At 38.8% G+C, this 27692-nt stretch overlaps 1 protein-coding gene across 6 annotated transcripts in view; it reads left to right on the forward strand.

The window, feature by feature from the left end:
* Positions 1-27692, forward strand: part of anks1b (ankyrin repeat and sterile alpha motif domain containing 1B) — a 258313-nt gene that overhangs the window by 192542 nt on the left and 38079 nt on the right. For all 6 annotated transcript variants that reach the window (XR_003936737.1, XM_030148434.1, XM_030148435.1 and 3 more), the window contains 6 exons: positions 454-1112; positions 1822-1944; positions 4726-4795; positions 9245-9351; positions 18245-18343; positions 21593-21745. Coding sequence is in view for 5 of the 6 variants with exons in the window: in XM_030148434.1 (XP_030004294.1) it covers positions 454-1112; positions 1822-1944; positions 4726-4795; positions 9245-9351; positions 18245-18343; positions 21593-21745 (1211 nt within the window). In the remaining variant the exon portion in view is untranslated. The remainder of the gene's footprint in view (positions 1-453; positions 1113-1821; positions 1945-4725; positions 4796-9244; positions 9352-18244; positions 18344-21592; positions 21746-27692) is intronic.

Below are 27692 nucleotides of genomic sequence, written 5' to 3' on the forward strand. Positions count from 1 at the left end.
CCCTGATGAGTTTATGCACACATGCACAAGTTCAGACACATGATTTCATCCCAGACAGTGAAGGAGCAGAGGTGTAAAATCCAAGTCAGGAGTTCTTTTGTTTTCTTCTCGGAGAAACAAACAGGTTTTCTAGAGGGAAGCAGAAGATGCATTGCCTTTTTCTTATCTCCCTATTTGCAGCTTTAGTTGTTTTGCCATATTTGTTTTTCAGCCCCATTTCTTGTCTCTTTATGTTTTGTTGTTTACTTAGCATTTGCTCCACACTTTCGAAACATATCATGCGTTTGTGCAGGGAATGTAATTTTTCTAATCTCAAACTTGTTTTCTTGTTGAGTAAATTCATTAGCATGTATCATTGTTTGACAGGAAAATTCTATGCAAATACAATGAATATGTGTATTTCTTATCTGTTTGACAGGATGCAAATAGTTTTTTTTTGTGTTCTCTTTGCAGACGAGGGGTCGTACCAACGAGATCCGCCTCCTCCTCCTTGCACATCCTCCACATCCAGTACTGTGCTGGAAGATCGCAGGAAGAGCCACATCCCTGAGGAGTTTGCAGGCCTCCTACATGGATCATCTCCAGCCTGTGAAACCCCTGATACGCCTTACCATCTGTACAGCCACAAAGCCCGCAAATATGGCTCTACAGACATCCAGAGCACCCTGCTGCAGACCCCCGAATTCAGCATTGTGATTGGAGGTGGACCCACTCAGATCTTCTCCAGGACAGAGAGAGACTCATCAGCACAGAGGACCACCAACGACCCCCAAAAGCCACAGGTGGTGTATAGAACTATCTTCCACACACGGGTTAATCAGGACCAGGCCCGACCCAGGAACTGTGCACAGGTTGATCCACCACCTCGTGGTTGGGCTACACTTGACCGCCCACCCTCCTACTCCTCTGCCAGCTCCAGTGGTCAAAACGGGGAGGCCACAGAGTTACTGACAGGAAGCACAGGAAAGGACAGTTCATCAGGGACTGGCTACGAAGAGAGGGCTTGCACCCTGGGGAGAATGAGGTCCATGCCCCGCAGTGTGTTGGACCTGCAGCTGTCCAAGTCTTTGTCCAAGTCAGACTCCAACCTAGTTGCTGTGTCTCCTATACAGGTATGGTGTTGCTCAAAACTTGACATTACATTAAACTTTACATTAACTTCTGTTGTATTGGTCTTTAAGTTGTAGCCATTACATACAGTAATTTGTGGATGAAGATGTGAACTATAAGCCCAACATTTGAATCGCAAATGGCCAGTTAAATTATTTCAGCTTTTTTTTCCACCATTGTCCATCTCTTCTGACTCACGTAACATGCACAATAAACAAAACAAATCCAAAAAATGCAACATCCCATAATATTCAAATGACTGCACGTAACAATGAGTTTCTCTTGAAGATTAAGTCCTCATTAAGATCTCAGTTAGGATCAAAAGTAAAATGCTTTGTAAATCTTATTGTATAAATAATGATGAAGCAGTGGTGGAGGTAGTTAGTATGTTTCTGTATCATTAGGTGTGACTTCAAAAACACAAAATAAGCCAGTGCACTTAGTTAACTCACTTATCTGGGCCATAGCACTCCTTGCTGTGAACTACATTTTATGAGATTTCTTTAATGCATATTAAATAAATCATAAGCAAAATATGTAGTCCGTTTGATGAAGAACTCTTCATTATAGATGAAACTGGCAGAAAACTGGTGACTCTCAGACAAGTTATTTATGTAAGATATATGTATTTTTAGGTTAAATATCTGCATTGCATAAATGAATGATTATTGTAATGACATTGCAAAATGGTTGGTTTTCATCCCATCCCAGGAGGAGCACAGTTGGGGATCTGGATCTCGTGGCCAGGGACCTGGAAGTCCCAGCCCAGGAGAGGGCAGCACCCCAGGGGGTCGTCTGGAGAGAACACCCTCCTTCACTGCGGAGTGGGAAGAGGTGAGAAGGCATTTTGTTCTTGACCAGTATTCCAAATTTAGGTTCGATCAGCATATTAAGATGTAGAGTTGGAAATAAATGTGTGATCCCTACAGTACAGAGGTTAATTAGTCTACTGCCATACCATGATACACCATAGATTAAAACCAGCATGTGTTTTGAAGTCTCTGCGGGGGACTATAAAACCCTCTGCAGTCACAGTGATGAGCTGCCTCTCTGTTTCCACCCTTTGAAACTCAGCAGATACTATGGTACAGAAAACAGCTCCAACTCTAATTTAACATGCTCCCACATTGATTTTCCTCTGTAACCAGCATTACAGCCACAGTGAAGAAAAAGTGTTTTCTGTTGCACAAGGCAGAGAGCAGAGGTCAAAGGTGTTCTGTGTGTTTTGGTCTTGCTATGTTTGTGCCTGGGGCTTCCTCCATATTAAAGGGTCTCTGATGCAGAGGTGATGCACTGACTGGACACCACTCCTGAACCTCATTCCTTTGAAAACACTTGGGGTCACAGACACATTAGCTTCTGCTCTCATCGCTCATACCACACATGTTCTTGCAGGATGAGGCTTATCTAGACCAACTTGCTTGTGTTTTTCAAGAAAAAGAGCATATTGCACTCTGATTTTCACAGGTTGAAGAAAATGTATGTTTAATTACAGTTCATTAGTATGCAGGATTAATTAGCGTGCATGTTTTAAAGTAAATATGCTAGTAACATGTGAGTGAAAGAACATTATTGCATGGCTTTCTGCATTTGCATGTACATCATCATTAGTGTTCATTTTTACCCACATAGCTTATAACTTGCTGATGGTGATGAATTACCATATGGAATTTCCCATAATTCTCAGCAATTAAGGTGACCTTTCTTGTTTAATTGCATGCTACCGGAGGATGAGATAAGATGGCTTCAGGGAAATTGTGAAGTGATATATGGGGATTTCACAACAAAGTTGCTCTATTTTAAAGAGTTGCATTATTAGCAAGACTGCAGTCACAGGGGACGTTCTACAGCAGTCAATGATCTGAAGATATCTGTTCTCATTAGTGTTACAGGCTTACAGAGGTAGCCCACTGTATGTTGCAAATTCTTGCTTTAATCTCAGTTGAAAAATACAGTATTTTGATTGCATGTGCTTATTTGGAGAAGAATTAATACCAATTAATGTATCCTCACTGGAAGTAGAAGTGTTAATGGAATTAATAGTTTGTAGTGAAATTCTTATAGCCATTAATGGAAACTGGTTTTCACTAAAGAGGTACAAGTATTTGTGCTGATTGAGGAAAACTGCATTTACTATTGGTCACTTAAAAGGTTAGATGGTTAAATACAAGTGATTACTCCTTGCTACAGACACCAAGAAGGTTATGGTAGGACATGGGCCAAGTATGAATCATCTGAATTTTGAAGCAGATTCATAAAAAGGAGCAGAGGCTGTGATTTTTTTTTTTCACTTTCTTCACTATTAATGACAACAAAAGAAGGGTCTCTAATGTCGAAGACCCTTTTTGGGATAACAGTCAGTTAAACTAACCATTGACACCAACATGACAAAAAGGAGGAAAATCAAACTTATAATTTATGAAACTGGAAGAGGAGTGGATTCTTGGCCGTGGCGCAGTTCTGTCATCTCTGAGTGTCCTAGTTTCAACATTTCCCACTTGCCTGCTACTTTATTGTAAAATTGTAAAAAAAAAAAAAAAAAAAAAAAAAAAAAAGATTTCAGTGATTACTGTCTTAAATTGAAATTCAATCATGTCTCAGCAGATGTTTTCTATAAGATTACTATGAAAATGTGCAGTTTAGCACTTCTTTTTGTCTACTAACGCCTGATGAAAGTGTAGTTAGAAATCTTTAGCATAATGTTTAGTTAATCCATGTGCCTCCTCACTGGTTAGTAACTTGTGACTGTCTGCTGGTAGGTGCTGTGCTGATTGCTGTCAACAAATGGGAACAACTGAAGCCTGAAAACCTAAACAAAAGACCCCCATAGCCTGCTTACTTTTTCATAGTTTAACAATGCTACTGCATAGGTGGTGAAATGGAGTGGAGAAGACTCAAAACCAGAGGTAGAAGTTAGTCACAGGTTGTAAACCTACTTGCTGAACTGAAAGATGATTGGACTGCAGATTACATTAGTGTGGATGAATAATTTTTTAACTAATATAAAATGTTTAAAATCCTCTTGGTTCTATATACTAGTATATGAATGTGCATGTGTGACAGAAATAGCCCTTATCCTGCTCCAAAGGAAAGGCCACCTTCATGGTCCAGCAGCTTGTAAACAGTGTTTGCATTTGTCAGACCTGGTCCTTTAAGCACTGATTTTAGACTATAGTCAGAGCCAGTCCAGGTTTCTCTGACCCGAGGTGGTAAACTACTGATCCCGACAGTTGGATGGATGTGCAGGTTGCATAGCTGAGTGGTTAGCCGCAGGTCTAGGGTCAGGGATGACCGGTTGTCAGCCAGCAGCCAGACACTAATGAGGTCACTGTAGCCCCCCTCCAATCTAGTTTTCTTCCTCGTTCATCTCTGTGCTATCTTTATTTCCTGCTAACACATCTTTCCCCCCCTCTGCTCCTCCATGCTTTTTCAATTCACATGGGGGAATGACTGACATTCAGCGCACAGGCTCCCATAATGATCATGTTATGTGACACTTGAATCCAGAAATAGGGGTTAGCCTTATTACTGGGAAATGACTTTCTCTTGCACATGCTGTACACCCCTCTAACTCTGGTTCTCTATCTCTCTTTCTCTCTCTTCCCATTTGTTCAGATCGACAAGATTATGAGCTCAATCGGGGCAGGAATAGGCAGTGGATTGGACATCAAGGAGGACACATCAGGTATAATACAAGTATATACAGGATGCTTGAGTGTGGAGCTCATTTTGCAAAAACTGGGTCTATTTTTTGAGGTTTCTGCTCTTATTTCCAAATATTATGCAGTGTTCATGGAGTCTAACAGTACACAGATAATGAAATCTGAAAGACAGATGTTCAGGGCAACTTTCCTCCTGTCTTATAAAACACAGTTATTGGTTTTTTTAATGGGGTAATCCACTGATTCTAAAAGTTTAAGGGGAGTACTATTCAGCCCATAACTCATCTGTTTAATGGCCTCTGCAGCTCAATCAAACAACAGCTTCTTAACCAAATAAGTCATACCTTTATTAGGAGGTCAGTGTTAGAATATGATTAGAAGGAGGAAACTCCAGTCAATGTTGCTCAATCATCAAAACCACCAAAATACACAGGAGTCTTAAAGGAGGGCTTAACAGACTTAGAGGTAGACCAGAACCTCCTGAATTATCTATTACTGATTATTGCCCTATAAAACATTCTAAGACTCTGTTAAGCTGCACTGACAGAACTGCAGCATCCATTCTCTTTTGAAGAATGATGCATATTAGAGCCCGACCGATTAATTGGCAGGCCGATTATAGCCTTCCACTAATTAATCAACATCGGTTAATATGTAACCGATGTATTAACTTTTCTGCTGCGCGGAGATTTTGTCGCTCTGCTCTCTTGTGTGTCTGTGCTGCACTCTGCCTGAGTGCCTGGCCCCTCCCCCTCACACACAAACACACAGACCAGCGAAGTGCAGCACCACCACCTCCCACACTTACTCGGCTGCAGCAGAGGAGAGGAAATCACGGACCGCTCCTGACAATCACAGACCACTACCCCCCCACCCCACCCCTGTTTTACGAACTATTCACCCCCCAACCCCATCCGTGCGCTTCCTGTGTACCACACATTTTCACTCTGCAGGTATGCCAGGGTATTAATACTGTATATTAATTGTCATTTACATTTAAAAGATATCACTGCTCGTAAAATATAGAGTCACATCTTTTCCCAAAAGTCTGCTCTCCCTAAAACTACCACGTCTACAACCTGTGGTTCCCCACAGGTCACATACTAGTCTAATGTAAGACTATTACAGACTATTATACAGCGTTTTAAAGTGTGTAAGTTATCTTTGTGAGATAAACAAAGATGCAATTGTTAATTCATTTGTCCATCATTATATCATATAAGACTATTATATCCTGTGTATATCCATGTTCTTATTTCATATATTGGCCCATATATAGGATATCGGCTGATATATCGGATGTTGGCTTTATTTTTTTGCCCCCAATATTGGCATCACCCCCAAAAATCTCTCATCAGTCAGGCTCTAATGCATACTGGTGACGTTTGTTATGGTGCACTCCTGCATTGCCACAGACCCCTCCCTTGGACTGATTGTCATTTCATGTGCCCACACCACACCTGGAGCAGATCTCCAATAGGAGCCTTTATGAGTGCCTCCTCTGCATCGGTCCATTGCAGGTTCATTGCTGCTGTTGCTGTCACCACTCCTCTATAGCCTCACCCCAGCTCTGACTGTTTCCACCCTCAATCCTCAGGGTTTTGTTTTGTTTTTTTGTTATTCATGTTTTTGTTTATTTTATGTTAAGAAATCACGTTATTTCCTTCAGCGCTGTGCGTTTGAGTCCATCCTTGTACTCTGTCCTGACAACTTTTAAAAGTGAGACAATATGATACAGTTGCATTAAATGTCAATATTTTAGTAAAATCCATGGACATGGTGGTCACAGTCAGTGTGTGTGTGTGTGTGTGTGTGTGTGTGTGTGTGTGTGTGTGTGTCTCAAAGAGACCCTAAACTAAGATTCAGTGGTCTTTTACGTACATTATTTAATTTCCCTTGTTATATTCTGTGAAACTGGCAACACAGTTGAGTGAACAAACATATAATTGCTACTTTTTACCACATTTTCATTCTCTTCTTTCTTTCTGCTTCATTCCTCTGCTGTTTCACAGACATTGTGACTTATTGTTATTATTATTATTGTGATGATTTTCTTGTAGGGTATTAAGTATCACAGAATTAGGCAACATATTGTGATGATATTGTACAGTAGAACCTTGCCGTACAAGTTTAATTTGTGCTATGATCAAGCTCGTTTTTCTGTTTGCTTGTTTTACAAATCAATTGCCTACTGAAATTAATTGAAATATAATTAATGTAGTCCACAAGAACCACCCAAAAAATGCTCAAAAATCCTTTTTAAGGGTTTTTAAAACAGAAAAAGTGCAGTCAGAAAGAAAATAATTTTAAAACCATAATAAAAGAGAATGCAAAATAATTAAACTGGTCTTATTAACTTAGCAATGTTGCCTCACTAAGAGGAACATGTGACCTGAACGAGCAGAGGCTGCTCATGTTGGGGGAAGTGTATACGAGCTCAGTGCTGACTAGCGGTGGCTAGTTTGAAGCTAGCTCATACTGAGGATTTCCACTCATATATCAAGACTAAAATGCTCTCGAGCCATTGCTCATGAAGCAAATTACTCGTTCAAAGGTGCACTCGTACTGCGAGGTCCTACTGTATTGGAATTATTTTGTAAAACCCACCTGTACAGTGGATATAGCTTTAGAAATTCATTATAAGAGCCCTTCAACATGACCTTTTGATATTCTGCACTTGGAATATTCATTAATATAGAAGATAGATACTGAAAAGTCCATTGTTCTTAATTAGTTCTTTTCATCCAATAATTTCTTATTTAAAAATTGGGTTGTTTTTTGTTGTTTAATTTGAATGGTGCTAATTTTGTCACTGGGATTTCAAAACAAACATTTTACATTTTGTTGTTTGTTTTGTTTACCAGTTTTTTCTATCCAAATCTGTATATGTGTATAGACTGTATAAACAAATGCTATGGAACCTTCTTTTTAAATCTGTCTGTTGCGATCTCCAAATTTTAAATTCATGGTACAATTCATAGGTACAATTGTGTTTCTTGCCCTGATTTTATTTTAGTTGTGTCGTGAGCAAAACTAATCACTTAGCTTTGTGAAGAAAATGTTATTTCTAATGATAGAGATGCTGCTAAACCTGCAAAATTAAGACCCAGGTTTTGACAAACCAGTGTGTGGGTGTTTCAGTGTGTGAGATCAAGCATACATTTTGGTTTTCTTGCACACACCAAATCCCTCTTTTTGCTGCCTTCTTTACCTGCGCATCTTGAATCCTACTACTCTTCTATTTGCTGCGTTCATCCCCCTCTCCCTCTGTTAACTCCCCATCCTCCACTTCCTGATCCCTCCCCTCTTCTCCTCTCCTTCTCATTTTATCTGTGAATTCAAAAGCCTCTTCTAACCATGGTTACTACACAGAAAAATCCAGTTTGTGCCTAACTGCACACATACCCACACCACAAACAGACAAACACATACATATAGATGAAGACGCCTGCATAGGCTCTGTGTGGTGCGTCTAAGTGGGAGGGAGCTCAGCTTGCAGACAAAGAAGCTGGAGCTGTTGTGATGGCTATTAGCAGCTGAGTGAGCCAGATATATGTAGAGAAGCAGAGAGAGAGCAGGGTGACGATCCACATCTAGAGAGAAGATAGAGACAGGAGGTAGACAGAGGAAAGTGAGCAAGAGAGCGAGGCACAGAGAGACAGAAAGAGAGAGAGAGTGAACGGGAGAGAGAGAGAGGAAACGAAGGAGGAAAGGAGCGCTCAGAGAAAGGAGAGAGAGAGAGAGAGGAGGCTGCAGAAGCATACAGATGAGAGTGGGAGTACTTGATAAAGAGAAAACTACAGCACAGGCAGCTCTCTCTCTCTCTCTCCTCTCTCTCTCTCTCATACACACACACACACACACACACACACTTACATACACACACATGCATACACACTCAAGGGAGCAGCCAAGCGAGCGCAACAGCTGAAAAAGAAAGCGGCTGCTGTGCGCGGAAAACACAGCCAGGCGCTTGCGGATCTATACCTCCAGTCTTATCCAACACCCATCTCAGGAAGGATTTTACCCACAGGACAGAAGCCTTTTTTTTTGGATACAACTTCATCCTTAACTCCCGTCTCATCCTTCCTCTAGCTGGATTCAGAAAAAGCAGCATCTGGACGCTTTAAACCCACCCTTACCCCTTTACACCCGTGCATGCTGACCCCTTCTCTCCTCACCATGCCTCAAGCCTAGCCTCCCCTTTGTCTCCTTCCTCTTTCTCCCTCTCTTTTCCTCACCTCTTTGCACCCTTCCCCTCCATCCTCCACCTGTCCTCCCCCCTTCCTTCTCCTGCTGCTGCTGCTGCTGCCTTGCCAAAAGACTCCTCAAAAGCATGGCGGGCTCCTTCGACAGCCACTTTGCCCGACATAACATGATGTGGCAGTGCCAGCTGTCTCAGCCGGACTGCCGCTGCTACCGCGTGGATGGTTACTCCCTACTGAAGCGTTTACCCCTCCACCCCCTTATAGGTCCCCGCTGCCCGCTGCAGTCCGTGGGCCAGTGGCTCGACTCCATCGGTCTGGTCCAGTATGAGAACCACCTGCTGGCTAATGGATTTGACAATGTCCAGTTTATGGTGAGTGTTTAACTGTGAATCTTGAATGCTTAAGCTGTTTTTCCACATCTGTACATGTCCCACCTCCCTCTAAGCCTCCTCTAGGTGTAGCTCATAAACCCTTGTGTTAATTTGTTTACTGCTATTACAACTTTTATTCTTTACTTTATTATGTATGATTTATCAGACTTCTTCCTCTTAGAATGATTTTCTCTCCTTCCTTTCTTCCATCATCTCTGCCTCTCCCCACTGATGCCATGTGAGGTCCTCCCACGCACAGAAATCCTACGCCACATTTCCACCATAGCAAATATCCAGAGCCATCATCATGCTGCACGTATACATGCTTACAAGTAAAATGCTTATCAAAGGCTTAAAACATCTGTCCGTGCACATATAGACATTTGTATGACAACCACCTGTAGCCTGTGGGTCAGCAATGCAACTGCACCCTCTACTCTGTTTAATCCACTGGTCCCTTCATCTTCTGTGACGTAGGAAGAGGTTCTCGCTGGGTCTCTACGCATGCAGAAACCCTCTTGATGTAGGTGTCGGTGCGTGCATGTGCAAGTTAAAGAGACTGATACCAGCGGGAAAGTTAACGACAGGGTAGGGACAGAGGGGGAAGAGAGAAAGTAGGAGAGGAATGAAGCTGATGGCAGCAGTGAAGCTAAAGTGGGAGAAACTGCAGCAGATGCAGAAAGATGGGAGACAAAGCAGAGGGATGCTGACTAGATGACTTTATCTAGACTTGCAGATCATTGCTGTTAGGTAGAAAACTCAAATCTTCCTAATGGCAACTTTTCGGGACAGAAAATAACAATGTTTCCAGGTTCATCCAGAGGCTTTTCTTCCAGTGCCAGTCTTTTACCAACCAGTGGAGAAAAAGAGTGTAATTAGGTGTTTCACTTACTTATTTTCACATGACAGATCCCAGCATATTTACCCCAGAAAAGCACTTTTTTTTTTTTTTTTCCATTTTTAACTTCCACAATCCAAGACAAAAAACAGAAGGCAGGGAAAAGACTTCAATTCCTGTCATGAGGTCACCTGTAAGCATCTCATTATGTCGTTATATACTGTATGTTTGTGTGTGTGCTTTCTCTCCTCGTGTGTTCTGATGGTTACCGTGGAAACAGGAGGAAATCACAGAATCTGTGTTTCTCTTTATGTGTGTCTTCCACACGTGGTCAGTGTGTTCATTTTGACTCACCCTTTAAATCATTTAATACAAATTGGTTAATTGGTTTGGGGCAGATCCAGTTCAAGGATTTAAAGGAACAGTTATTGATTGTGCTCCTCCCATCGTAAACATGGTTAGAATACTGTGCAACTGCAGCACTGCCTGATTAGAAGCCCAATATGATGCCACTGAGGCCTTTAATGCTCTTATAGCACACAATTTGCACACTTTACGATGGGATAGCCTGTAGAACCATTTCTATGAGTGTGCATAAATATTATTTGTCCTCATAATTTGCACTTCAGGTGACCACCTACAATATACTGGTAGTAAAGGACTCTGTGGTAATATGTTAACATGTTCTATAGTACTTTGTTTCTCACTCATAAAAAAGGTAAATTTACAGTGAAGAAAATCCTGTTTCATTCTTGCTTGCCGCTTGATCGACTGATTTTTATTTCAACCAAATTTTGGGGTTAATATTGCAGCCATCTTTAGTCAATAATTGATAAGTGTATGTGTGAATGTGTAGCAGTAGGAGTGTGTTGATGGAGTATGTCTGAGTGTTCACACAACTGCTAATGTCATACTTTAACTGTTGGGGCAAACAGTAATTTTCAGCTCAAAAGTGCATTTTAATGTGAACCTTTGATTATTTCACATTCCTTTCATTTCCACAGGTACACACTTCCACTCTTACATGTCTTCATATCAACACATTTTACATGTTTTACATTTGCACCTACAGTAGCTTGTTTTCTAAATGTTTCTGGCAGTACTTCTGAGACTTGGGGATTCTCTGCTCTCCCAGTCTCACCCCTCTTGTCTAAAAGTGTTTCTCTTATCTCTGAAATGCCTTCAGATACAATTAATATTGAAAGAAGCTGAGATGAAACAGCTTTGCAACCATCAAGGTGACTTCAAAGTCCCTTTGGTGAGAGACACCTCTTTGCATCGCTCTCTGTCAAAGTTTTTCATGTACCTGTTACTTAGTGGAGTTTTAACTTCCTTTTGTTAAAAGTTCATGTTTTCTAACCTTGGAAATATTCAGTGGCTATGGTAAATTGATATTAATGCACTGTAAGTACAGCCAGTAGGGATTGTGCTGGTATTTGCAGTTCTCCATTTTTTTGTTGACTGTGACTCCTTCAAGAAGGAGAGGTTGGGTCAAATTCATTTCAGCCTTTCAGCTCCACTCAGCATGGGAAATCAAGTTAAATGGCAGATATAAACTGAAGCAAGTCGACATTTTTCTTTTTCTTTTTTTCATTTTAATGTCAACTCAAGTTCATCAGTAGAATTGATTGGTTTATAAATGGTTTTGACCCTGAAGTCCCTGTAGACCCTGTATTGGCTTAAAGAGGCACCATGTAGTGTGTGGGAACCTACAGTATTTGGACACACACACAAAAACATAAAAATATGGACCAGTCCAATCTGCTATTAACACTGAGCACTAATGAGGCCATTAGAGTGGGCGTTTCCTGTCACCTTAACCAGCCAGTCGAGGACAAGTGCTGCTAGATTGATGGACAAATAAGAAAGGGGTGGACTGGTTGTCATGGAGACAAGGTTTACTATGAAGGACACTGCATAGAGACTAATCATGCTCATTTTAAATGACTGCACGTGCATCTATATGAAAGAGGGCAGAGAGAAATGGGGGAGCAGACAGAGGAACTGAACAAATAAATTGGATTTGTATAGAGAGATTTCATTTTGTGTGTTCAGTGTGTAAGAGCAGCTGTAATGAAATTACATGGCTCAGATCTGCTCTTGCATGTCCTGTGGTTTATTTTGAGGATAAAACATGAAAAAATATGTACTTTATGTAAATATTTCAGTCAGTGTGAAGTTCTAAATCCAGTAAATTGTGCAAGTCAGACAAAAAAACAAACAATTACCTCACCCAAATAAGCACAAACAAGAAGATACAAATGAGTGACAAACGGAAAAAAAAAAAAAAAAAAAAAAATATTGGAGTGTTGTCAGTGTGTTTCAAGTGCTTGTTGAATATGTTTGGATGTGAAAGGTTAATAAAATGTTTACAGAAATAACTCTTTTTGCTACTTTGTAGAGTTTTTCCCAAACACATAAAGATAAAACCAACAAATAACTGGAATAGTACTGTATATGTAGCATTTCAATACACTATAAAAACGCAAGACAAATACTAAAATCTGAAACTTTGTCTTTAATGACCTAATTATTTTCCACGTGTATCAGACACTATTCAGAAAATTCAATCTAGTTTTCCACAGATTGACAGAGATGTCCAAAGTCCTTATATGTCTAGAACCACTTAACTGTGGGTCTAATGCACCTTTATGGTTTCAGTCTGTAGCAAAGTGCCCATTCACCTTGCTTAGTCCTTTTGACTGCAGTCACAATGTCCCTGTGTGCCGCCATCAAACATACACACCACACTAAGCATGAAACATGAGACATAAAGAAATGGAAGTATGAGAATATGGAAGAGGAAGGACGACAGGAAAGGTCCACTGATAGTGGAAATGTGTGATTTGTTGTGACTTACTTAAGAGATACTTTAGAGTACTGGATACTGTTTTTAATGCTTTTTGTGTTTATGACTGATAATCCTGACATGAAAGGTGAACGTATGTCATGTAAATGTTTTTCTATCATTGTTTGGATTCATGCATCATATATATATATATATATATATATATATATATATATATATATATATGTACTTGTATATACTTAAACAGAGAAGGCTGAGGCAGTAGCTGGAGGTAGCTTTGCATTCAGATTTGTAAAAGTGATTGGTTGCATGCAGTGCTAGATAAATCACACAAAACAGAGATAAAATAGATGATGTGGTGGCCTGTGTACCACTGAAACAGCAGTCGATACGAGCAGTCACAAAGCAAGTAAAATCAGTATGATCCAAAAACTCCTCAGAGGGATGTAAGGAAACAGCAATATTAGAAAAGAAGTATTGTCAATAATCACATTTCATTTGAAAGGTCTCATCTAATCCTCCAAATAAAGGAATTTATTCTTAGAAGAGTAATACTCCTGCAACTGATGCTACCACAGCGTTGGAGGCTTCAATTTAGGATCATCCTAAGTCATTCCTTTGTGAAATAAATAAATAAATAATGTTTTAAATCCAATGTTAACTAGTTTGTAAAGAAACCTGGAAGTGCAAGTGAGGGCAGAGAAAAAGCTGTTGAAATAATGAGTTACAGAGAGGCAACAGTAGAATCAGAACAGGGAACAGCTTATTTGACAGTGCAGAAATGCAGAATGGCAGAGTATAAAAAGAAAAAGAAAAGAGGCGACATGAACATAAGCATGAACGAAACGGAACAGAAAAAGAGTACAAGATACAGTAGGCTGAGCATGATTTGTAGTACTCGCCAAAGCTTATTGGCACTGATAATGGACCTCAGTGCCATTACTGAATTTAAATTCTCTCCATCCATCTCTATTCTTGTCTTACCCCCTGCCTTTGTGCATGAATTTTAATATTTGCATTCAGAGGGTTTGGTGTGGAGAGATTAAACTATCACACACTAACCACTGGTCACTGCAGTCTTATCAACACTGGGCGCTCAACACCTTTTCTGTACCACCATGATAGGTTATTAATCTTGAATATATTAATGCTAGAGTTATCAGAGCCACCATATGTTACTAGAAAAAAAGGAAAAAGACCCACAAAACATACAGTTATCATTTGGTTTCTGTTATTATGTGAACTCCTTGCAAAGTTTTACAAAGTCTTAAATTTGATTAAGGCATTAAAATACCTGAAATTGATAATTCGTCTTTAAATCTGGATCTTAAAGATCTTGAAATTCCATGATATTGCTATATTTGCTTTGGAAATCTTTGTTAGAATTGGTCAAATGTGTAATTAGTGTTTAGCATTTTAATACAACGGAGATCAGAATGAGAATGAGTGGACTAATGGAAATGTAACATGAGCTGGTTTGCAACGTGGTTAAGACAAGATAACTGTAATGCTCGTTGTACTGTTATTTCTGTGAATGTAAGGTCTTAAATTTGACTAAAGACGCCTTGAAAGTTGTGTTGAAAAGTTATAAATTTAGCCTCATCAAACCTGCAGATACCCTGATGTAAATACAGTGAAGAAAACAGGACAGAAAAAGGTTTATACAGAGTCAGACCAAACATTGACAAACTGCATCTCTGTCTGTTTGGAGCCCAAAAGGGAGCAATTAGTCATGGCTTTGAACCCCTCCTTGTGCTGTAAAGTTGTAGCATGGTAATTCCCAACACCAGCTCCTCTTTGTACTTAATTCATCAGCCTGGGAGTTGATCCATGGACTGCTCTCTTTACAGCATATAGGCTGGTGTGGAGAATGTGGAAAGAATAGGTTTAGCCGCAGGAGGAGCACAATCTGCTGTTGCCTCAGGTCTCACAGTCAGGGACACATTACTACATCCCTGGAGGCAAAAGTACACTAATAAAGTCTGTGGTCATATCTTTCACTTCTCAGTGTTTTTATTTTTCCTAAAGAGTAACAAACTTTTCAGACATGTACCTCTATAAGACTGTCTGTCCATCTGCCCCATGTTATATTTAGAATCAATTTGTCTCTCCTATTTTGCAGCAGGTTGATATTAGGGTTTGTTGGTATCCTGCTATAACTGAGATATGCCTGATACAACACAGCATTAATGAACTTTAAGTCTTGTTTTGTATCGAATCATTATTTAATCAGGGAGCTTCACTGGGATTTTTAGTCTCTGTTAGGAGCGACAAAAGCAGAATGTTGTACACATAAAAGTTAATTAAACAACAATTTTGAGCTGTTTAAACATTCTTTTGTTATTTTGGGCTTTTGCACCTTCATTAAAAGACAGATCGAGTAGAGAGAGACAGGAAATGTGAGGAAGGAGAGTATGTGGTGCATTTTTTTTTTTACCAGGTAAGCCACCAGGGTGCTGCAGTTAACTCTTTAACCCTTTCATGCACGAATTATGAGAACCTTAATCAAAATTTTTTCCTGAGTGTTTTTATTCCTCTTTAGGCATGAAAAAAACAATGCGATTGAAAACTTTCTTCTGAAAAATAAATTTTAAAAAATAAATAAAATAAAAATAATTTAAAAATTTTTAAAAATACATAAAAAAGTAATAATGAAAAAAAAAAATTCCAACACCAGTCGACGGGGGGTGGGACCTTTCTGTGTGGAGTTTGCATGTTCTCCCCGTGTCTGCGTGAGTTCTCTCCGGGTACTCTGGCTTCCTCCCACCATCCAAAGACATGCACTAATAGGTTAATTGGTTAATCTAAATTGCCCATAAGTGTGAATGTGAGAGTGATTGTTTGTCTCTATATGTCAGCCCTGTGATGAACTGGCGACTTGTCCAGGGTGTACCCCGCCTTCGCCCCTATGTAGCTGGGATAGGCTCCAAGCGACCCCTGTGACCCTAGTGAGGATAAAGCGGGTTCAGAAAATGAATGAAAAAAAAATTCTTATGAACCTATTTTTCATAAAGTTACAAAAATGTCCACTCAGCTGGACACCACACGTTTAATTTTTGATGCACAGAAACATGTATTTACTGATAAATTGTGTGAAAACTATGGGGAGGGCTTGTGATTCTGGGGGTTTATGCTCAGGAGAGATCTACATAATGTTACCAATTCATGTCAGAAAAGACATGTAGTGTCTTAAAACTTTAATAAAGATATGTGTAAAAAAAAAAAAAAAAAAAAAAATGAAAAGAAAAGAAAAGAAAAGAACAACAAAATCCATGAATATACAAGAGAACAGCTGTAGAATAGCTGTCCACTGTAGTGACCAGTATGCATGAAAGGGTTAAAACCTGACGTGTCATCGCTGACACACCCTGGCATATACAGTTTGGATGGTTGTAACTCTTTCACTGTTTGTGCAATTGGAAAAATTCCAACATTGCACTTTATAGGTTTTCTTGTGTTATTACGGTAATTTCACTCATGCCTGTACTAGACGTTGGAGAAGAAGCCATTTTAGCAGTATTATAACATGCAGTAAATTGTAATTGATGGCTAGATTTGGAAAGATCTGGAGGAAAAAAAGCGGTCTGGTAAAATAAGCAAAAGGACTCGCTCACAGCATATTTTCTAACGTTTTAGTTAGTCCAAATAAGAAAAAAGTCCAGGCTGACCATTTTAGGCTTAGGATTTAAAGGGTTAAACATTCATTCATCAAAGTGTATTGAAATGTGAAAATATGCTCACTGATTGGTAAACTTATCGAAGATGGTAGATGATGATTAGGTTGTAACTTGAACTGGATGAGCAGGGATAAAGATGCATACATAGAATCAAGTATTAAATTTTCTGTTGCTTGCATGATTGCAGCAGATCAGGAGCCCTCTGAGTACAGGTACTTGAACATTTCTCAGGCACTCTTCCTCTGGGAACTGGACTGAAACTAACAGATAGCTATCACCTATCTAGAATTAAAATGTCACAGCCTTGGAGCAAAATGTCCTTTTGGAGGGCATGATGGTCCCCAGAGTGTGGACAGAAGTGAAATAGATGGAGGAAAGAATATCTACCTGGTTTCTTTTTCTTCATCTGTCAGATTGATATCACTGTTATTAGTTTGACACAGAGGAGACGCAGATGGACTGACAAACATAATCCTCAATCGTCCATGACAGTTTGTGTTTCCTGGTCCTGAGAATGCCTCCAGGCTGGTTACATAGTCCCTGTCCCCCTGATAATTCCTTTACCACAATTTTACTTATTATTTGACTTTACTTCTCATTTTGTCAGAATCTGTATATCTGGCCAACAAGGTGTTTTTTCTCCCATGCTGCAGCTGTCTAAAATGCACACCATATCTATATCCCTCCCTGCTTTCCTGTCCTCCTCTAATTATCTGTCTGCATGAGGACTCGTCTTTCTATATCTCTGGCTGAAGCATGGCTGATAGGTCTTGTAAGGTTTCCCATTGGATTAATTAAAGGTGAAACTGTACGATAGCCAAACAGGCTGGTGTGTGTGATTGGACCAGATGCTAAAATAAGAGTATCTGATTGCAAACTACCACAGTCTGTTAGTTTTAGTTTTACAGCTGTTGTCTATTCTTATCTGGGATGTGCATGGTTCCTTGCTGACTTACTGTGAGGGGTTGTTGATAGTCAAATTTTTTTTACTTAATTGTATTACAGCATTTCAGTGTTTTAGCTAATGATGGTAATGAATTTGAATATATGCTTTGTAATTATCTACAAATTAATTATAAATGACTCGCAGCGTTATCATTAAGTTCTGCCATTTTACAAATCAGCTTCTGTCAGATATTTCACAGCAGTCATTGTTTTGTATTATATGGTACTGTATGTGACAATACTTCCAAAATTTGCTTAAGCTATATTACATTGCTTCAACCAATCTAAGAGAATGAAAATAGATTTTGAAATCCTTTTGAACTATGAAATGAAACTGGGCACCTGGAGAAGTAATAAAGCCAGATCCAAGAGTCTAATGCTCTGTAGCACACAGCTGAAAATAGACCAGAGCAACTGGGCCCCAGGAAATAAAACCTGCCATCACTCCTTTTATATAATTTACTTTATAATTTATTTTTTAATATAATTTTATAGTTTAAATTTGCTATACGCAGCTGTTGATGTTGGTGTCTTGTGTGTTATAGCCAGACAGTTGCATCGTTGGTTTTTTAGGAGAAATACTCAATGTATGCTAATGTTCACTGGTCATTTCTTGCTCTGCAGGGCAGCAATGTGGTGGAGGACCAGGACCTGCTGGAGATCGGGATCCTTAACTCAGCCCACAGACAACGACTTCTGCAGGCAATACGACTTCTCCCCAGGGTGAGTACTGCAGCTTTAAGGTGTTAATACAAACACTTAGACTGTAGCATCAGACCTGTCGTGTTTGATATAATTTTTTCAAGGGTTCTAATTCTGTCTCTAAAACTCAGCATTTAACTACACAATCAAGTTGTTCAGGGATTCAGGAAAGTAGGTTTTCAGCCCACGCCATCCCGCATCTTTATTATTATTATTATTATTTTTTTTTTTTTTCATTAGATCTTTATTTAACCAGATAGAATTCCATTGAGATCGAGATGTCTTTTACAAGTGTGACCTGGCCAAGAGGTCAGCAGCACATGCCATGAAAGAAAACAGGTTTTACAGACAGGTAGTAACAATAAATTGAAAAAACAGTAATAATATTGTAATAACAGAAAAGTTAGACAGTTTTTTAAAGTGCAGTTAATAAAGTGCAAAAATTTTGTTGAGGTCACAGCAATTTATAAACAGAGGCACTGTCTGATTGACTCTCACTGTCTTGTTCGTAAGACGGAGCGAAAAGCTTGAAATGACATGAGTTCTGGCCTTTTCAGCTCCACTTGAAGTGTATTCCAGGCAGAGGGAGCGGCAAAGCTAAACACTCGCTTCCTCAGTTCGGTTCTAACTTTGGGTACATTAAAATATTATAGATTACAAGATTATAAAGAAGATTGACTGGTTGATCTTGAGAGAAAAGAGGATAGGTATGATGGTACCATACCTAGAAGAGCTTTATAGGTTAAGGTTAACCAATGGGTCAACCTTTGTGAATTCAAAGACGGCCACTCAGCTTTAGCATATAGTTCACAATGATGAGTGAGGCGATTACGACCAGTAGAAGCATAGTGCACAATGGTAAGCAGTATTTAACGACTGTAAACATTTGGTTGAGGCATTCATATACAAAACATCACCATAATTTAACATTGGTAGAAAAGTAGCTGTTACCAGGTATTTACATCTAGATGGCTCACACAAATTCCTAAATACACATGTGGCCAAAGCTTTGAACTCTTATATCATACCAATAAGACAGGAAAGGATCCTGCTCAGAACGTTTTTGCAGACTGCTGCTGGACGTTACTGGGGTCATATGGTATTATGTGTGTTGTGAAAGACAGAATAAGATCAAAGGTGTGGAGCTCTATGGCAGGAAAGGGAGACTCCAAGCTCTGACTTAAGCAGGTTTCACACAGATACTCAGAAAACTTTGATCTGCAGTCAGCACTTTCCTCTTCTCATCTGCTCTAAACTTTTGCCTGCCCTCAGACATACGTAGGCTAAGACATGCTCAGCTCAAGGTGGAGGAATGTGGGTTGCTCGATTGAAGTGCCGTAAAATCTCTGAAGCTGTTTTGACTGTCAAAACAAAAGTGAATGAATTATGAATTATCTGCTACAAACATAGAGAATCTCACTATAAGATATAATCTCCTGCTGCTTCTGCCCTTTCTCAGATGCTAGGCTTGGCTTTACATGCTTGCACTGCCAAAGTGTGAGACTTTTCATAACAAGATCAGTAAAGTCTCTCTTGCTAAGTTTCTTCTCCTCCTCTGTACCCACATAAACAGGAAATGGCCTTGTGTTGTAAATGATGAAGGACAAAGCAATAATTGAACACAGTGCACTGTAAACAGATTCCTGACAGCCTTCATAATGCCAGAGGAACAAGCTTGACGTCATGAACCTACAGGTCAACTACTGCTACTGAATCTTCTCAGCAGCAGAATAGAAAAATTGTGTCTATACAAAGGTACATAGAAAACACTATTCATCTGTAGTTGGAAAAAAATAAATAAATACAGGCCTATATAATACCCTAATAGTAGAACTGCTTGTACTTATTGAACAAACTAAAATGAATTCATAAGAATGCCTAATGTAAACATAGTGTGCCCACACTTGAAAGCCCTTGGCCTGACTTATCTGGCACACTACTGCCACCCAGTGGCCTGACTTATCAGTGCATGCCAAAGTATTTGGATAGACGGACGGACAAACAGACGACCAACTGATGACAATACCCTGCGGCCAGTGTGACCAAGGGTAAAAATGGAACACTCTAGACCAGGGGTGTCAAACTCTGGTCCTCAAGGGCCAGTATCCTGCATGTTTTAGATATTTCCCTCTTCCATCACACCTGGAAGCCATTACATCATTATCAGGCTTCTGCAGAGCATGATGATGAGCTGATCATTAATTGAACCAGGTGTGCTGGAAGAGGGAAATATCTGAAACCTGCAGGATAGTGGCCCTCAAGGACTGCAGTTTGACACCTGTGCTCTAGACTATAGTGTGGCAGAGAAATAAGGTTCAAAAGATAAATTAACGCACCATTAACTCATAAAGATCCAAACATCCACCGCTGACCAAAAGCATTTACTGATGTAAGTAACTGGTGTAAAATGCAATTTGTCATCTTTTCATGGCCATCAGATATGACCCATTTGGGGGTTCAGAGGCTCCGTAGGGAATGTGGAAACACTGTCGTCTTCTACAACATTGATTCACCAGTAAAACCCATGGAGTTTGATCAGTGACAGTGAATGGAAACACCTGGTTTATGTCCAGTTAAAGATATATTTTACGGAAAAAGTCACCTTTTCTTCAGTGTTTTGATACAATAACCTTTGACTTAACTCTGAGTTTTATGAACATCTTCATGATCAGTCAATTAAACATAGGAAAATAGATGATTTTCACTGGAAAAAATGTAAAATTTGGAGGATAATATGATAATAAATGGTGATAAATCATTTAGGAAAGGTTAAATAGAAAGAAAAATTCATTTGGGAACCAACACAACAGTCACACTGGGTCCTTATGGGTTAAAAGTGCAGAAGAATGCAAAGTAAAAGATACCGCTTTAAAGAGAATGATTTTTAAAAGAGAAATAAGGAATCATGATATGAAAGGACAGAGGTTTTAATCAACATGTTACATACAGAATAATCATAAATTAAACTTACTCACAGATATATCATTAATTCTTACCATTTAAAAAATCTGCTTGTGTTAGGAATGTAACAGTAGCCATCCATTTAGCTTATACGGTATTATTGTATTGTATATTGTATTGTAGATGACACTCGTAAAAGTTGCTTGAGCTACAGTATGTCACCATGCTTTAACCAGTCTTAGAGAATGAAAACAGAATGAATTTTGAATTATTATTCCTGTTCTCTAGGAAATCCTTCAGCTTGGAAATATGTACAGAAAACTCATAAAATCGTATTCCCATGCTCTTTCTCTCGTCTCTTTGCTGAAGGTGCGGCCTGTTGGTTACGATGGTAACAACCCCACATCAGTGGCCGAATGGCTGGAGTCACTGGAGCTCGGTGACTACACCAAGTCATTCCTCATTAATGGCTACACCTCAATGGAGCTGGTCAAGAAGATTTGGGAGATCGAGCTTATCAATGTGAGTTGTTTACGCTCTTACATCCTACAAATTCTGCCTAAAAGGATTCATTGTGAAACATACAGCTTGCATTATTCTGTATCTAACTAAAGGACTAGGATTGATCTTACAAGTATTGTCTTTGTATGAAAGGTCTGGTATAGATTTTCTGCACCATAGATCTGCATTGTTTTCCATGAACTATTAAAAGCACATCAATAACCTCTCTGCAGCAGTGGGTGACATGTTAACTTCATGACAATCATTCATCCTGCTGCTATAAATACTCCCCCCTGCACCAAATCAGTACTAATCTACAGCTGAAAATATCCTCCTGCAAATGCTTTCCTTCGTCTGCTTTAATTTTGTTCTTTTTTAATGAACTCTGTCTTGATACTGATACAGTAATCCATTTTATGTTAGAATTGTACTGTTGTTTTAAAAAAAAAAATGACTGTGACAGGTGTAATTTTCCTTTGTAACAAGGACAGCAGTGCCACAGTCAGTCTGTTCTGCAGTTTCATGAAGCTGTTTGTGTTCTCATCTTTCACCTTTATGACACAGGAAATCTGTATCTCATGCTTGATATGCTGCACATGAGACCCATACATCCAAAAACAAACAAGTTTTGTCCTTTGGCTCTTTTGCCAAGATGCAGCAGAAGTCAATGTGAAAGTTATCTTTGTGGGAAAGATGCCGAGGCCATACAGTGCAAAATGCCCATCAGGCATTTCTTCTCATTAGTGCACAGTTCGTGCTGGGGATACAAACGTGAAGAAGGTGCATTTTATCAGTTATATCATGAAGTCACTGCATCTTGTTCCTATCTTCTCTCTGTTTGACCTCCTGTCCTGACAGCTTATTGACTTGCAGTACATGTTTGTGGTATTTAAAGGTTTTCAGAGGGATTGCTTTCCCACCACCAGTAATGCTGAATGATAACAAGATTTGACATTTGGGCTTGTATATTGTCACAAGTTGTGCAGGTTATGATTCAATTTCTGCAGAAAAAAACTTCACTTGTGATAAGATTTGTTGCAGTCTGATCTCATCGGAGCTGATGGGCTCCTTTTGATGCTCGAGGTGTAACGAAATCATGCTTGATTGCAGAGGGTTGATTTGAATGAGAGAGGGAGAGAGAAAACCGGGTGTTTTTCCTTCCCAGCAGAGGATGAAGTGATAAAGTGATGAGTGATCAGCTGGAGGAGGTGGAGAGGGAGTTATATAAGCATGTGGGATGCAAGATGTTTCACAGCACTGGGGATACCGCCCACATGCTGCGCTGTATGTGTGTGTGTGCGTGTGTGAGTGTGTGTATGTGGATTTGTGGATGCATATGTGAGGAAATGAATGTGTGAATGTGTTTATTGTATTGATTTATGTGTTTAAATCTGTGACACAGTCCAAGATTTACTTCTGTGTCTTTTTGGCCAATACCAGAGCCTTTAAGTCTGACTGATACTATATGTGATGTACTTAATGTATATATTTCCATGCTGCCAATTCTCCAATATGTAAATAGAAATACTGTATAGCAGAAATCTTGCTATCTGTGTTATAAGATGAATCACCTTGTTTTTAGTACAGAAACAGGTGTAATGTAGAGTGAAGCCACAAGAGGCTGCACAAGTACTCTCTACAGATACAGTCCACATATGTTGCCTTACTGTCATTCTGACTGAAGAAAATTGCACCTAATTTTGTGACAAAGCCTTATTTTGACCAGATTCTACATGTCTGTACAAGAAATGAATCATCAAAAATAAACTTTTATCACTAATTGCCTTGCATAGAGCCATAGTTTCAATCTTGAGCCAATCCATATCATCTGAAATCATTGTCTGACCACACTAAAAAAGGCTGCATATGTTTGTAAAGTTTCCATGTCAGTGCGTAGGACAGTATGTGTGTGGCTGCTATAGAGATGCTCTAATGACTGCGCAGTACTGCAGCAGTACACTGTCACTGAAGTAGTCTCTGGGGTAATGGAGAGGTCACAACTGCACCTGAGAGAGGAGTGTGTGTGTGTGTGTGTGTGTGTGTGTGTGTGTGTGTGTGGAGAGCAGGTGGAGTGAGATATAGTGGTGGACTGATGGGAGGACAGATAGATGGAGGGGAAAATAGAGAACACAGAGAGAAAAGAGAATTGGCCTTTAGAAATAGAATTTGGCAGCTGCTCTCATGTAATCGTCAGATAATCGCTATAGGCAACAGATGCTGTGATGTGCAGTGAGACAAAGGGGTAGCGTTGAACATTGTTGGATCATTCTAAAATAGAGTGGTACAACTGTATGTGTGTGTGTGTGTGTGTTCTTTTGATTGAGCGCATATGTGCCATCCTGCTGTTGTGGGATTAGGAGAGTGCTCTCAAAACACCTTTTAATCCTGCCTGTCCATTTCCCACATTCACTGTATACTGCAGTGAGAGAGAGGGAGCATATTTCTCTGCAGCAAATGTTTTCAAGGTTTATGTTGTCTGAGTCCCAGCTGGTTCAGGTTAATTGTTAACATTTGATCTACAGGAAGGATATTAACAGGATAATCCCACTTTATTACAATACACGAGGTTCAATGTAGCTTCAGTTCAGTTTGTAATTGTCAAATCAGGAAAACAAATCTTCCTATACTAAACACTGGCCAAGAGTCAAGAATCCCAAAGGCGTCAGAAACTCTTGATATGCTGTTAGAGGTCCTGTTTTCTCTCCCTGGAATTCAATTTTCCATGTTATTTTAATGTAGTGCAGATGATTCCAAGTGCAGTAGCTGCTGAGCTCTGCCAGTACTTAATTACATTAAAGTTTGATGAGGCTGGACCAACTTGAGAAACAAATAGAGGCTTACTAACCCTTTAGAATACAACAGAATACAGTAGAATACAATAAGTTTTATCATCATACAATGATTTTACACAGTAAGACAGTGTGAAATATAAATAAATATAATATAAATATATAAAAACATCAACCAAATAAATATAAAAATATCAATACACTAAAATGGCAGATTAAAAGAAGATTAAAAGAAAAGAAGTATGGAAAGTTGCAGCGTGACCAAAGATGATTATTGCACTATTTATTGTTGTTTAGTGTTGTTACAGACCATGGGGAGAACTTGTCCTTCAGTCTGGATGGACCTGGATTTACTTTTTTCTTGGTGATTTCCAAATACATTTTTTTCAACACAAAAACATTCCTAAGTGATTTATAACCATTAGTAAAATATTATCGTCTGCATTTTGCATTTTTTAGTGAAAATCACGTTCCAATATTTCATTTACTGAATATGTAGGTCTTTCCTTCCTGCAGCTGTCAGGCTCCACAACAGAAACTACTCCAAATAATTTTGTGCAACAAACCATACTTATATGTATAATCTGTATACATGTCTATGTGTGTAGATATGTGTGTATAGGTGTATGTATGAGTATCTCCCCTATCCAACCTGTGGCATGATCAGCATGTGCACAGCTGTAAATAGAATTTATAGCTTTTTTGATTTGTCTTTATTTTTGATTTTGCTCTTTTTTTGTGCTTCTGTGCCTTTTTTTGCTCCATTATTGCTGCTGTAAATCTGGAATGTCCCCCTGTGGGACTAATAAAGGACTATCTTATCTTATCTTATCTTATCTTATCTTATCTTATCTTATCTTATCTTATCTTATCTTAACTTAGATATTCATTAAAGCTCTGAGTAAATTCAAAGGTTATTATATCCAACCTGAGAAAACTGACTGAAAAAGTGACTCTTTTCAGCAAAAACTGTCAGTTTCATTTGTCAAACTACATGGGTTTTATTGTCGAATCACTGTTATAAAAGATAATAGTGTTTCCGTTTTCATTGTGGAGCCTCTAAACATCCAAATGGGCCATAACTGCTGCCAAAAAGCTCAGAAACGGCCTTTTATCTGAATTATTGACATGCATTGATAGTATTAAACATATAGATAGTTTGGTCTCTGGTAGCTGTTTAGGTCTTTAAGGGTTAAACTTACAAATGTAGACAGACTTTTGGGTGACTGTTTAGGGACTTGTCTTGTTCTGCACTCTCAAGTATCATCAGTTAAAATTACAGAAATAAGACCCAACTTGTGTTTACTCTGTAAGGTGTGATGAATTCTTGATTCACAAGTGACTAGGTGTGTTTATACAATTTACCTGATAAGGATTATACTTACTTGAGAAACTATTTCAAAATTTTCAGTGCACTGAACCTGTGAATAACAGAGTGAACATGAAAAAAATGTTCTGATTTTAAGTGAAAACTCATTAAATCCAACTTTTTTATTTTAAAGTATTAAGTTAAATTAATAATGAATAAAAATCCATTATTAAAAATGGTTAAGCGTGCACACTGCTTATAATTGGATTTTTTTTTACACTGTACAATTTTAATAATCATATCTAAACTGAATGGACTGAGCTAATTAGCCTTCAAATACAGTGTGGTAGTGATTAATTCATAGCAAATGAAATATTTATATGAAAGATCAAGCTTAAAGTAATACATCAAGTACAAGTTCTGCTCTAAAATGAGTTTTTTCTGCCATTATTGTATATATGAGAGGGCAGGACGTTGTAAATGCTTCTGTCTTTGGGGAGCTGCCATTTACACTACTTTGTGCCCTTAATTTTCTGCTGAACCAGAGACATTATTATTCCATCAGCCTACTTTTAATATCACAATTCTCCCGGTAAAAAAAAAAAAACAAACAAAAAAAACAAAAGCTGTCAACTGTATTAAGAATTATTTACACTTTCAAACTTCAGCTGAGATAGTGAAATAGTCCAGTTTGTCAGTGTCTTAGCTGGATCTGGGTTCACGTGTCTACATGAAAAACTTGACTTTGATGCATATGAATTATGAAAAGTTGTTATTGAATAACAAGTACATATCCCTTTTGGGATGAGGGTAAAACTTAATTCCTTTAAAAAAAATGATATTATTTGTCAAGTGTGGTAGATGGAGTAAACAAATCAGATTTTGCATTTTAAATCATCTCAGAAAATGAATACATTTGCTATGAGACATAAAAAAAATACAAGTATAATCACAGTTAAAGTTAGAACTCTATGTGCTCTCTGATGACTCAAATGTTTCTGTATTGGATCATTAATAAAAGATATGGTCTGACAGATTTTAATTTAGTTATTAGTGTGATCCTTTACTCCCATCAGCACAACCATATACATATTAATTTCCCTGCAGTACAGTGAGATGCAGACATTCTGTAAAATTCCACACGGTGGTGCTGCTGTCCCTCTGATCTGACCATGCTGTCTTTAGGCTACCGAAGTACAAAACAACTGCGTCAAGGCTGCAAATTGCTCTCATTTCAAGTGAGTCCTCAGAGAGCGCAGTGCGAGGCAATTAGAAACGGATTTCGTTTTGGAAAGCCACATTGATGGCAGTGGAGTGCAGATAGTTTCTGCTCCTCAAGGAACAATTCCCTTAATGTTTTCTAGATGAGTGAACCCTGATATCACAAAGGGGGCTGGCTTCAGATGTGTGCGTCTGGGTGGAAGTGTACACACAGTAATGTCTAGGTTTGATCACCTCCCACAAAGTATGTACATTTGACCATGCCGATTAACTCAGCTGTACAATATGAGATAATGTGCCCGTCTGAAGGGTTTGCTTCATCGTAATAAAGTTTTGGGGGCATTTAACACGATAGGTTTCAGTGGCAGGACTTAAAATACAGAGAAACAATTACTACTTTTTACTGTTTTGGCCAATGACAGAAATATTTGACACATTAAAATATTCTCCCAAACTGAAAAACAATTATTATGTAAATATAACACCATACATACTCGATTTCATGATAGTTTTAAGAGCCTAGAGAGGCTAAAATAAAGAAGAAAAACTTTAAGAGAAAACCCAGATAAAACGATACCATTTAGTAATTAAATATTTATTTAAAAGCATTAAATATTATTATTATAAAATTATTTCTTATGTAGTTTGT

The sequence above is a fragment of the Sphaeramia orbicularis genome, chromosome 12 (genome assembly GCF_902148855.1).
Source record: "Sphaeramia orbicularis chromosome 12, fSphaOr1.1, whole genome shotgun sequence".
NCBI lineage: Eukaryota > Metazoa > Chordata > Actinopteri > Kurtiformes > Apogonidae > Sphaeramia > Sphaeramia orbicularis.